At 32.6% G+C, this 13,498-nt stretch overlaps 1 protein-coding gene across 1 annotated transcript in view; it reads right to left on the bottom strand.

Annotated features, from left to right (window-relative positions):
- LOC149785115 (uncharacterized) overlaps positions 1-13,498 on the bottom strand; it is a 37,014-nt gene that overhangs the window by 3,816 nt on the left and 19,700 nt on the right. The window contains exon 2 of the mRNA XM_089931185.1: positions 2,455-2,600. Coding sequence (XP_089787311.1) covers positions 2,455-2,600 — 146 coding nt within the window. The remainder of the gene's footprint in view (positions 1-2,454; positions 2,601-13,498) is intronic.

The raw sequence follows: 13,498 nt of genomic DNA, 5'->3' as shown, positions 1-13,498 counted from the left end.
GGCCATGTATGTTTGAATGTTTATATGAAATTTTGTTGGACAAAACCTTAATGGCTCTGAACATGCATTTAAAATCCAGGATGTTGACATGCATTTCAAACTTATTACAAAATTCATCTTTATTCATCCATCAGCCTTGCACTTAACGATATCGTTTACATACAAAAATGCCTTTTCACCCAGTGCATGGACATGACATGTAGCATGATGACCCACCCAGTCACATTATCCTGACACGAGCCAGACCAGTCCTAACACAAACCTCCTAATTCTGAGCGCTAAGCGAGGCAGCTGTTAGTAACATTTTTGTAAGTATTTAGGTATGACTCGGCCGGGGATCGAACCCACGACCTGCCGCATCCGAGGCGGATGCTCTAACCACTAGGCCACCGGAGCGGTAACTCTATTGCGAATGTAATACCTAGATACGTGAAATAAGATGTAGTCCAATCTAAACGATATTCTTGGCAGTACCTTTTAGTAATTCCAGTTGCAATGAGTCGTGAGCATTTAAAATAATGGTACATAAGATCTAGACCAGAGTTAAGAGACTTCTCTAGGCCGCGTCGTCTGCATAATGTGAAACTAGATATTCTGTTTGATATTTTGATTATCCAGAGTCAAATGGGATGAGATCTATGCACATAACATATAAATGTATAGGAATAGGGAGTCACCTTGTCTACATCCTCTCTTGATTTAAAATATCATGGTGAAATTTGTCCATTCACAGTGATACAAGGTTTGATAATTTTACAGAAAAGATGGATCCAGCTTTGAAAAGCCTTGCTAAAATTTAGAAGTTCATCAAAAAAGGCCACGTAAAGGAACCAATTGCCTATTTTTTAAAAAAATTTAAACAAATAAAAACACAAAAAAGTCCAGCTAGCTTGCATTTTTCGAGCAAAACATAAAGTCAAAGAGAGTACAAATATGTTCTACTTTAATAGGCCCGTTTGATCACCACTTATAATTAATAGTAGTATTTGCTTAAGTCTATTTGTAGTGCATGCTGATGCAAGCTTGTATGATACATTAAGTAAGGAAAAGAGTCTCCAGTTTCTTAAAAAATGTTGTGGTTTATCCCTTTTAGGGAGATGCTATAACACCTTACTTTCTGAGATGATGATAACTTGCCCTTTTTATATCCAAAATCGATTACTCTTACAAAATACTGAACAATATCTCTCCAAAAGACTTTAAAGAACTCGACTGTAAATCCATCCATGTTTTTAAGACTTGCTGTTGCTTCATTTAGTGTAACTGTGCCTAATGTAACAAAAGTTTCGTATATGTATTTTTTGTTGTTGATATCGACATGCAAACTTATTCTTTACGTGAAGGAATCAGCGCAGAAAGAAGATCCCGTTAACCTTGGATATTAATATTATTATTATTATTATTATTATTATTATTATTATTATTATTATTATTATTACTATTATCATTATTATTATTATCATTATTATTATTATTATCATTATTATTATTATTATTATTATTACTATCATTACTATTATTATTATTATTATTATTATTATTATTATTATTATTATTATTATTATTATTATTATCAATATTACAACATAACTTTACATATCTAAATTGTTTTAATAACTGTGTGTTGTACTCATAAGAATTGCAAAATATATAATGGGAGTCTACAAGACTTTGGATTATTGCTACCAAGCTCATGGTTCCCTTGAGGGTATCTGCTGTAAGCATGCTATAGTTTTTCATAGCACAGCATTTGAAATACTTTCTAGCCCTTGCATATCAGTAATAAAAGGTATTCCATTAACAGCTTATAACAAAGAGCTTTCAGACACACAGTCGAAAGATAATATCCACATCTCCGAATTTTCCTATGTTGTGTTGTCCTGCAATCGCTTGTCAAAAGGTATGGTTGGTCACTGATTTGATTGGCAATTTCACAGCACAGCGAAACTTGAAAGGTTATACTGTGCCGAGACAAATGGAGTAATGTGACCTATTCAGGCAAACATCAAAGCATCACACTCAGTCTGATCGAATATTGGAATTCGAACCCGCATCCTTTTGCTTGCGAGTCTGGCACTCTAACCTCTGAGTCAAGGCAGTTCCTTAAGGCTTCAAGGAATGCCTTAGACAAATTTTCATTCCGTACTGTTTATGGCAATGCAGTTCGAATATTGTCAGGACCATTTCTCTACAATATCAATTTCTGCTTTTATACTTATCATTCGCGTCAGATATTTTTTCAAAAGAGGGCAGTATCTCTGGCTTATTTAATTTCTTTTCCCATTTGATGTCAATACATAAGTGATTATTAAATTAGTTAGGATTTTTTGGGGGGTGGGGGTGTTTTCTTCAGTGCATTTTAATATACATGTACACGTTATATGTGCTGATGAGGATAACTGGCAAAGTTTTAATAAGAGTTTAATCAAGTACGTAAATTTTATTTTTACTTACCAATTAGACAGGAATATTCACCAAATCCATATATAGGTCCCACAGCAATGATGACAACTAACATTCCGAGTCCCATCACAAGAACTTTCATGTTGTGAGAGGTAAATGTAAATGGATAGGCAGAATGTTGAAGAATCTTAAAGTACCTGCAAAGATAACTGTGTTTATTCAAGTACCTGCAACGATAAGCGTACTTTTTCAAGTAAGAACCTGCAAAAATAAACACACTTATTCAAGCAACATCTTCAATCGCATTTGCTATGCATTAAAATTAATAGAAAAGAACATAAACGCTATTCCCGGACTCCAAATATCTTTTGGACCATCACATTGTAATTGACGAAACACTCATTTAATTCTGAGTTTATCGACGTTTGTTCCATTAAAATGTTTATTCATCACTTGTGATTGGGAGTATTTAAGTCCTTCATGAAGTTAAGCTTTGAATAGTTAGCTTTCTGACTTACTCATATAATCAAAGACCAAAATCACAATAAGATATAATTATTCAACTAATTATTAAGTATTTACAAATTATATTCTATTTTATATCCAACAAGCTATCTAATCAATGGCAGAGTGGGATTTAATGCTATTTTCCACACTATGTAACTACATGCAAACTTTTAAGTTCCTTTAAAAATTTGTATAAGTTTTTAAATGGTTGTTTGCTAAATACAGTGTTCTTAATATGTTGTGAGGTTTAAATGGCTTGTGCAAAAATTAATGTAAAATATATCAATTCAAAACAGACCTGTCTCGATTTGCGTAAAATATCTTTATAGGAAGATGAAGTACACATCATTTCAATATTTGACCAAAGAATGCAGAAATCGAAAGTCTAAAAATCTCAGATTTCTTAGGCATTACAAGCCATCTTTAACTATCTTTGCTGTCTATGCTCTTCAAATTTACATTTTTATCAGATTTGCACAAACGTTCCTCCATGGTGCATCATACCTCCGTATTTCCATTCGTATTAAATAAAACTACTAAAAAAACCACTGGAAGTAACTGATAATTTCTGATCCATGAGGAATCACTTTGTTACTTATGATTAAGAACTGCATAAGTTCAGACATGATATCTCCCACGAGATGTGAGCCCACGACTGTCTGAATGAGAGGGGCTTATCTGTATTAAATTGATGCTTAATTTCATTAGGCGACGAACGTTACACTGCAGAGAAATAGATGTGTACCTTATAGTGACCGCTGATACTACAAACCAGTTGACGGATACTTCATTTCTTCAATCAGAGACTTGCACAATAACTTACGGTTGAATTCTCGTTTTGTATCACACATAAATATGTACTCTACAATATGAACAATCTCTCTCCTATTTGATGCAAAATTGAAATATGCACGAACTGCGCGAGTGTCCTATAGTTATATCATTATTTATTGCTTTCAAAAATCTTACTGTACTAAGAATTTTATTTTAGCATTCACAACATATTGCCGAAGACTAGAAAATCATCAAATCACTTAACCAAAGCCAGTTAAGAAACATTAACAAATCTGAAAATCACGTCTTCTGAATAAAACATTTTCTGGCCATTAACACCATAAGAATTCATTCAGTTTATGACTGGCCATTAACACCATAAGAATTTATGACCCAAAGGTACAGAAGTAATTTCATGTTGGTCAAGACCTCTTGGGATATTCTTTAACAATTTTTCACATTAAATTGACTTATTATGCAAAGATGTTTTATTTCCTGAAGGCAGCCGATGTCATCGCATCAATCAATAATCAGTAACAAGCACAGGCACCCATTATAAAATATTAGCAATTCTCAGTGCCATATAAAGGTAATTGGCGTTATCATTTCCTCTGAATTTTTCATCGATATTTGCCAACGGTTATTAGGGACATTTTGAAGCGTAAAATTTGATTATATTTACCACCTCAAATGCTATATAAAATTTCATTCCGAGACATTCTTCCTTTTTCGTTCAATGAATCATGCAAGAGAATGTCATGCATTATCTGACAAAATGTCTAATACAACACACGGTGTCTGATAGAACGCACCCAATGTCTGATATAACACACCGAATGTCTGATATAACACACCCAATGTCTGATACAAGACACACAATTTCTGATACAGCACACATAATCTCTGATATAACAAACAAAGGTAGATATTTACCGTATACTTAGCATGCACAGTATTATTTTTAAATCTCTTACTTCAACAGAATTTACCCAGTAATACTATAACAATTTAAAACTTTTAAATCAGCATATTTAACTGTAAGAAGATAGCTTTGATATGTCTAATCTTCAAGACTGCTCATTTGGCGATTGTTAGCGCCAACTTGTAGATTTATAAACGCGGATTAATACTTTCTTATTCTTAATTAGTGTTGTTAAGTATGATCTGGGCTTGTAATTTACTTCACAGTTACCAAAGACATGCAATTGAAACAATGAATAGTAATACGCATTCTGTGATTCGCCTGGATTGTGTTTTTATTGCGGGGTAAATCAAAGTTAGATGAATTCGAGTGTACAATCGGGGACTATTTACTCCAAATTGCCGTAGATAAGAAAATATGGGGAAAGAAGTTTTCACTGCCTTTTGTTAATTCACTTGAAGAAACGTAGGATTATCACAACATTAACTTAGCTTAAGGTAGGTACAATAAAGTAATTTACAGATTTTACATGTTTGCAATTTCCCATTTGTTGACGAAAAACTGCTAATCTCCAAATGTTTGAATGTTTTTCTGCAAGTTAATTTTAGATTTCAACTTTTAATCAACTCCGGACGCAATATCTGAGGGATTATGGGGAAATAAAATCATAAATATGTTATAATGAGATCCATGTAAATCCAAAACGTTAATATTCTAATTAAAAATGCATGTTTCAAAATACCTTGAACATAGACGTCACTGTAGATAAACTGTTGAGACAGAACTGAAAGTGTTTGGAAGGCCTTGAGCAAATGATCACGAATAACATGCTGCAGGTCAGCCAGTTAACGTTTATCACTGACAAGTGTCAAAGGTATTAAATAACTGAATGAGTTAAATGACTTAAATATGTCTTATGACTTCTTTGGAAGAGAACACCAAATACAAATAACTACTGTTATGAAAGAAGATACCGAATATACAGAACAACTGGAGAACAAACTTTAAACCGGTCAAGGGTAAAATACAATGGGTAAATGATAAGTGACAAATACATAACCCTTAAAGACCATGAAACTGTAGCTTGGCAAATTAATACCAGATTCTATTTTATAAAGTATTTTAATTAATTATTTAATTAAAACTGATTAATTACGATATGCTCGATATAGGCTTAAACTGTTATAAATTCAGCCATAATATTTGGGAAGATTCGACTATAAACTAACAAATCTTCTCCCTCATCTTGTTACTGTTAAGTTTGCCCTCTACACGGATTAATACGTCATATTTATATCAGAGCGTGTTGCATTCTTGATAAATATTAACCAGCCAATCTCAACCAATCAATTTCTTTATCATGTTGTACTGATCAATAATAATCTAATAAATCTAGCCCACTCTGTCATGTTGACTATTCATTTGTCAATTTACTGCTACTAATATGCAATCAATCTTCCTTCACAGTACTTTGCATAAGTATTACTGTAAATGTCTACTAACAACTCATAAACTAAGGAACTCATTCTCTTCTCGTGCGGATGAAACTTGAATACATATAACAAGCAATATATTTTGCGTCACTCATGATTAAATTTTGCCCATCTACAGTAGATTATGTACCATATTTGTCTTCGGAGCTGTTGCAGTAGAACACTATAATGGCAAATCTTGGCTCGTTAAAATATAGCTGAAATGTCGTGTTGATTTCATTCCAATTCTCGTTGGAATAAATGCCACTTCAAGGCTATAGAAATCGATAGCGGAAACCCAAATTATATTACATGGCTTTACATTTAGGTTTCATGCTTTTCACCAGTTCTTTCGATAAAATATCATAGGTCAAAGTAAGATTCTTCCTCTCAATCACATCTTTAAAATGCATTTTATAGGACGATCGTATCAAGGATATTCAGAAGGTGGTGTAAATCTTTTCATGAAGAAGATAAGACAACATTCAACGAGAAGAGGCACAAATAAAACAACGGACTGATCAACAGATTCCGAATAGCCATCTGAAAATTGTAAGATAAGTTATTAAATAAAATTAAAATATTATACCAACTAATGACTCTTCCTTGTTCAATAGATTTAGCATTTACCAATTGTAGAGGCTCTTGGACTATTCATTACCTCAGTACTGTACAAATCACTCATGATTCTTGTAAATAAAACAGTAGTGACCGGGGCCCAGATTTGTCACGATGCACCTACATATGGCATAACATCTATATCGAATTGTATCACTGTATCAGCTGATTACGAAAAACTATGTTAGAGTTAAATGATCAAAGAAATAAACGTTTTAAACTTCCTCGGTAGAAACTTTGACGATGCTTAAGAAATAATTATATATATTATCATATTTTAAACTATATATGATTTAATATTATGCAAGAATACAGATTATACGATCTTTCTTTATATGTGCAAAGGAACGAGTTTGTCAAAGAGTGAAATCCTAAAAATGAATTCCAAAAACATGCCTGAAAAGGTGGTATCCTTTACGTCAGGGACTCCAAATATCCGTGAGCACAACACGATTCCTTTGATACAGTAGCATTACTGTAGTATTAGTTAAAACTTTAAGGTATTTAATTTTTAACAAATATCCTTAATCTTGCTGCCTCACTCTGAAATCAAGTTTTGGTTCGCCTGCCATTGCATAAACATTCATATATATATACATTTGTTTCCTTTGTCTTATCACTATATTAGGCTTATATTTGACACAATGAATAATATATATATATATATATATATATATATATATATATATATATATATATATATATATATATATATATATATATATATATATATATCTTTTGCAAAGACGCTTGATATTAAACATTGTAAACTTTAACCTGCACGACAATGCACACATATCAGGCATATTAACTATCTCTGAAAAAAGGTCAAGAGCGTTGTAATTTTGGTAAGGTTTTTTGTAATACAATTTCATCGCCAAAATGTTCAAGTACCAATATTGATTCACACCAAAATTTGCACCGCAACCTCTTACTCCCGCTGAAATGTGTTACTTGAGAAACAAACGTGGGTACCGTTGTAACATTGTAGGAAACAAATGTGGGTACTGTTGTAACACTAACTGGATGTGTTTTATTCAAGTGGGATTTTTTTATTATCTGTAGACATGTACATCTCTTTGGCAAAAAAAAAACATTTTTGTGCCGTCAAACATATGTCGAAAGTTAATACAAATCTCTTTCGTTTTAAAGCTTTTTAAAACTTAAGATGGGGTTATATATTGTGAACGTTCGGTTGCCTTCAAAATATCTTTGATTTTGATATAGACTGGGGGCAACGCTACGAACGTAGTAAAGCCAGTTCCAGGAATGATTAAATATAAGTCTTCAATGTAACGTCACTCTATTCTAATCGAGTTGGAAGCTAGATCCAACTGGGCATAGTTCCAAATCATCTCATGAAAATATCCCTTGACATTAGAAAATGCGTGTAGTATGAAAACATCACCAGAGCAGAAACAAAAGTTTGAAAATTTCTTCAAAAAAAATAAATATGCAAGCAACAAGGAGCTTAAACTGGATAATGTGTTTAAATCAGTGTCATCCTTAACTGTTTCTTTTTATGATTTTACAGTCTGTAAAAATCCCACATATTAATCAATTTTAGTAATGTTACGAGATTATTCTCAAAATAAAGTTAATAGCAGGGAAAAGTGTATAATCTTTTAATGATAACCCATTTAAGACCTATTACAATTGTATTAAATATGACTTTCCTTTGATTACAGCATGCCACTGGATTTTAGGGACACTCGTTGCAAGTTTTACATGGATTCTGGAGATGACAATGTTATTAATGTACATTAATCCATAAGATTAAATAAATATTTAAAAGCTGACAAAACAAGGCAATGTATATAATATAATTATTCATTAATTTATTGTAACCGATCAGTTCGATTGTTCATTGTTGATTGACGAATGAATCTAAATATTGTGTGTGTGTGTGTGTGTGTGTGTGTGTGTGTGTGTGTGTGTGATATTGTGAGATAAATATCTTACATATCCAAATAAAATTTCAAACTAATAAATCTATTAAGTATTTCATATGTTTCTTACATTTTCTCATTTTCGCAGCACAAAATTACAAAACGAAAAAATAGCATTGCGAATTAGTTTTAAGCGGCTAGAACAGTTCTTTAGCACTAAAACGATTTTTACATGGCTATCCGAGGGTATCCATTTTAATCCCATTGCAGCTTTCTTCCCAGTCAATTTTCTTTATTCTTTAAACAAAGCTTTTATAGGAGAATTGTAATTTTAACAGAATAGAAGATGAAAAAACGAACATATTAACATAGATGTTATAATGAAGCTTTTACGTAATGAACGTTTGTAGAAATCCATTTAATATTAAAAAAAATAATTAGGAAATTTTATTGCAAAAATAAGAAGAAACAGAAATACGTAATTTCAAGGTATATTTTACTTTGGCAAACTGAAGTAACTTTGTAAATAGTGCAAAATATTCCATGACCCTGACATGTAAACGTTTTGCGAGTTTGTTTAAGCGGATGTTTAAGCTGGCGCATTCGGGTCAGTTATAGTATTTCACTATCATTTTAATCTAATGAGAAGTAGTTTACAATATTATCCAGTTATTTTAATTACCAATGTTTGGTCTAGAGTTCTGGAAAAATATCCATGGTCACAAATTGAAATAAAAATAAAAAGAATCGTTAACTGCACATGATATTTTCACAGAAAACAATAATTATTTGTTGAGACCTTTTGTGTATTTATTGTAAATTGCGTTTAGTATTTTCAAAGGAATTGGAAAATATATTTGCGGAACACATTGATAGGGTTCGTGCATCTACGTGCATTTTCCATCGTTAGTATCAGACGATGTTGTACCCAGTATAATAGATCGACTTAGTGGGAAGGGCAAGACGATTGTTTTATAATGTGAATAATTTGAACCCCAAGGATGAAGAATCTGTCAGGAGGAAGTTCTTCATAATTAAGTTGACAGCATAGTCAGTGGAAAAATATAACAGTTGTCAGCTTAAGGATAGTGCGCACTTTATGATGCTGCGAATAAAAAAAATTGTTGCCTGTCAGAACCAAAATGCCTGTTATGACAACATCTTAAACATGTTAAGAATGCTAACGGATGCGAAAAAAGGCTGTACTATATCGCCCAGCTGATGGAGATATTATATGATAATGGAGAGACTTGAAGGAATATATCATCCAGTTCTTCAAGCCATTGTAATGCACCCAGTACTCTGTTTATCAAACTGTTATGTCATCTTTATACATTAAAACAGTTTATCATCATGCCTTACATCAATATAAAGATGCTGATATTATTCACGGTGAAGGATCGTAAAAGCTTTTCAGTTATTGATAAGATTCTATGGTCTTAAGCTAAGTGAAAGAAAGAAGGAAAACCAACAAGTTTTGTAAAACGTAACAAATAATTTAATTCTACAAGTTATAAAAAGAAACTTTAAGGGAAACTTATATGATTGTTAATTAAATCCAAAACAATCGTAAAAGTTCCATCGCAACTTGAAAATAACAAAGTGTTCCTAATAAATTATAGGCCCTAAATATGCTCAATACCCTTGAATGTGATGAACTGCTAACAGTCTTCATGTATCACATTGGCATTTTCCAGAATGTCTGGATGCATTTGCAATGAACTCAAAATGTTTCTTTAGTCCAGACAGTCATATGAGCACTTCGTAATTCTATTAAATAATTGAATTAAACGATTCCTCTCAAAGTCTAAACATAACAGTAAATACATCCACAGACTGATATTAAAACAAAACAATACTAGGAAATACAAATTGGAATAATTGTTTTCTTCCTCTGTTATATGCATCTCAAGGACTCTTTTACGAATCCCTACGTGACATATTTCACAATGCATCCATACATGACTTATTTCACAATACATCCCTACTTGATATATTTCACAATGCATCCCCACGTGACATATTTCCAAATATTCAATCATCCAACCAGAAATATACCCCAAAATGTAAATAAGTTCATTATTAAAGGTGATTTTAAAGCTAGTAAATAACTCATCTATACCTCAGGCGAGTGTTATTAAATACAATAAAGTTTTACATTGTTTTGCCCACAATTTCATGCAACAGTTTAAGTTTATTCCTGTCAATGTTCGCAACGATTGAAGAGAGTAAGTACATAGGAAATGTGCTATTAGTACGTAGTCATGTATATTGTGTGTGTGTGTGTGAGAGAGAGAGAGAGAGAGAGAGAGAGAGAGAGAGAGAGAGAGAGAGATAAAGATAGAGATATGTGCGCGTGTGAGAGTGCGTGTGTGCTTCCGAGTAGTGGCTGACTCAACTGGCTTAGTGTTTGTCAAGAAAGTCTCGGTTCTAGATGAGATCCTGGTCAATATCATTAATGTCGCGGGACAGATGACCGAGATCGACAAGCGTCTAGACCTGACGCAGAGTGCGTGCAGGGCTGTGTATACATTGTGAAGAGCGTTTGTTCAAGAATATTACAAGATTTGCAAGTCTCTGTTATCAGTACGTAACGTGCCCAAGACCCTCGGAACAGTGAGGATCTTCGTGCCATTCTTTAGCATACTTTTAGTGAGACTACGTGTTCAGACTCTATGGTCTAAATATAAGTAATAGGAAAGAGTGAGAACTAACAGGTTTTGTAATATTCAATAGATATTTTATTCCCTTGGAATACAAAGCGAAAAATATCAAAAGAACTTACGGTATTGCGAAATAAATCACTGATAATCATAAAATGTCGAACACAAGTCCTAATGATTAAAGTTCTGAACAAACTTCAGTGGTGTTAAAAAATAAATTCAACGCTAGAAGTACTAATGTGCTTGTAGTGGCCTGTGAAGAATTAATGTGTCAACAGTTTTATGATGATACACAATAACACAGTCCTTATTTGAACATTCACTATAAATCCAAGTCTCTTTTTCCAACAATGTTATGTTTGAGTACTTCGTATTTCCAAAGAAGAATAACTTGAATTAAATAATTGGAATAAATAAATTGCAGTCCAAATCAATAAGGGACACAACAGTAATAAGACTGACTTTGCTTTGTTTGTGTTTGTGTGTGTGTCTGTTTGTGTTAGCGATTTAGATATGTTTAACCTAGGTTTAATAATTTTTCAGTCATATCGCTACAATAGTGTAGCAGTTGACAGTGATTTTTAGCACTGAGGTATCGTGCCGCAGACATGTAGCATGATTGTCCCACCAGTCACATTATCCTGCCACCAGGCCAACCAGTCCCAACACTAACCTTTCAATGCTGAGCGCCAAGCGAGGCAGATGTTAGTCATTGGTATAACTCGGCCGGATTTCGAACCTACGACCTCCCGCATCAGAGGCAAATGCTCTAACCACTTAGGCCACCGGAACGGTCTGATTTTGCTCAGATTATACAGCACGAATAAATAATTTATAGAAACAAAAGATTATTTAGTTCTCTATCCAACCTCAGTTTACAAGTAACAGTTTAAAGAAAAAAAATATTATTTAATGGAAAATTTCGTTCTGGAAGGTTCAAAATGTTTACAAGATAAAACTTAGTTATAATTAGGTCAGTTACTAAAATTAGAATAAAGAACATGGTAAACACAATGTCCTCAACTTGGGCAAAGTAAATGATCCTAATAGTTGACCCATATTCATAGAGAAATATTAGTTATGAATTAGTCGTTTACAGAATTAAAAAAGACAGATTCAGGTCAGGTAGAAAATAAACTTAATTTTGGACACGGTTAAGTCCAAAATACAATTGTCCATAGCATATAATGAAATAAATAAAAAGAAATTAAAACTAACTAACAGACACTGCAAATTAAATATACATAACACCTCATCATAAAGAAAAGAAAGATTTATGCGATGAAACTTTCTGACTATTAATCAGGTGAACCTTTGATCAAAACTTATGAATGACACAAAGTATACATGAAACTATATAATATTTCTATACACGTGAACGTAGATCTGCTATTATAGTGTCTTGTCCTTTGACGTGCATAATGTCAATATTATAGTCATGTAACATCAAAGTAAGGGGCTTGTGATCACTAAATACAATAATTGGAGAAGGATCTGAACTAATATTTATTTCAAAGTGCTGCAAAGCTAATATCAAAGTCAAACATTGCTTCTCGTTTATAGAATAATTTCTCTGTTGCTTGTTTAATTTCATTGAGAAATAACACTCTGGATGATCTACAACATTTTTGTCTTCTTTAATCAGTAATACACCAACCCCATTATCATTTGCATCAATGAACAATTTAAATGACTGACTGAAATTTGGAGCTGAAAGAACTGGTGCACTCTTAAGTATGGACTTTAACTTATCGAAAACATCTTGACATTTTTCAGACCAATGAAACACGGTTTTCTTACTCAATAACGTTGTCATGGGTTCCGCAATTATGGAAACATTGGAACAAAATTTCCGATGGTATCCAGCCGCACCCAGAAATCATATCAGTTGCCTTTTACGGACAGGCACAGGTCCGGTAGAAAATGTGCTTTATTTTAGACAAGGTCAAGTCCAAAATACAATTATTCATATATACAATAAAATAAATAAAAAAATTTAAAAAATCCAACAGACAAACAATGCAAAATAACTATATATAACACTACGTTATTATAATGAAATATAAATTTGGGAAACTTTGATTATACTAATTTGAAAACAAAGTTGTTTCATGGACGAATACTCCATCCATAGCAAAGTTAAAAGATATATGTACCGATATTAAAAAGATGTATCATACATATCTAACATCGTTAACTGAAATATCAGTATTTAATAATTATACCTCGTTTCACGCCAAGAAATACGTT

The sequence above is a fragment of the Sinohyriopsis cumingii genome, chromosome 13, assembly GCF_028554795.1.
Source record: "Sinohyriopsis cumingii isolate HCF-2022 chromosome 13, ASM2855479v2, whole genome shotgun sequence".
NCBI classification, from domain to species: domain Eukaryota; kingdom Metazoa; phylum Mollusca; class Bivalvia; order Unionida; family Unionidae; genus Sinohyriopsis; species Sinohyriopsis cumingii.
The sequence above is the reverse complement of the archived record's forward strand: the minus strand, read 5'-3'. Positions and strand labels throughout refer to the sequence as shown.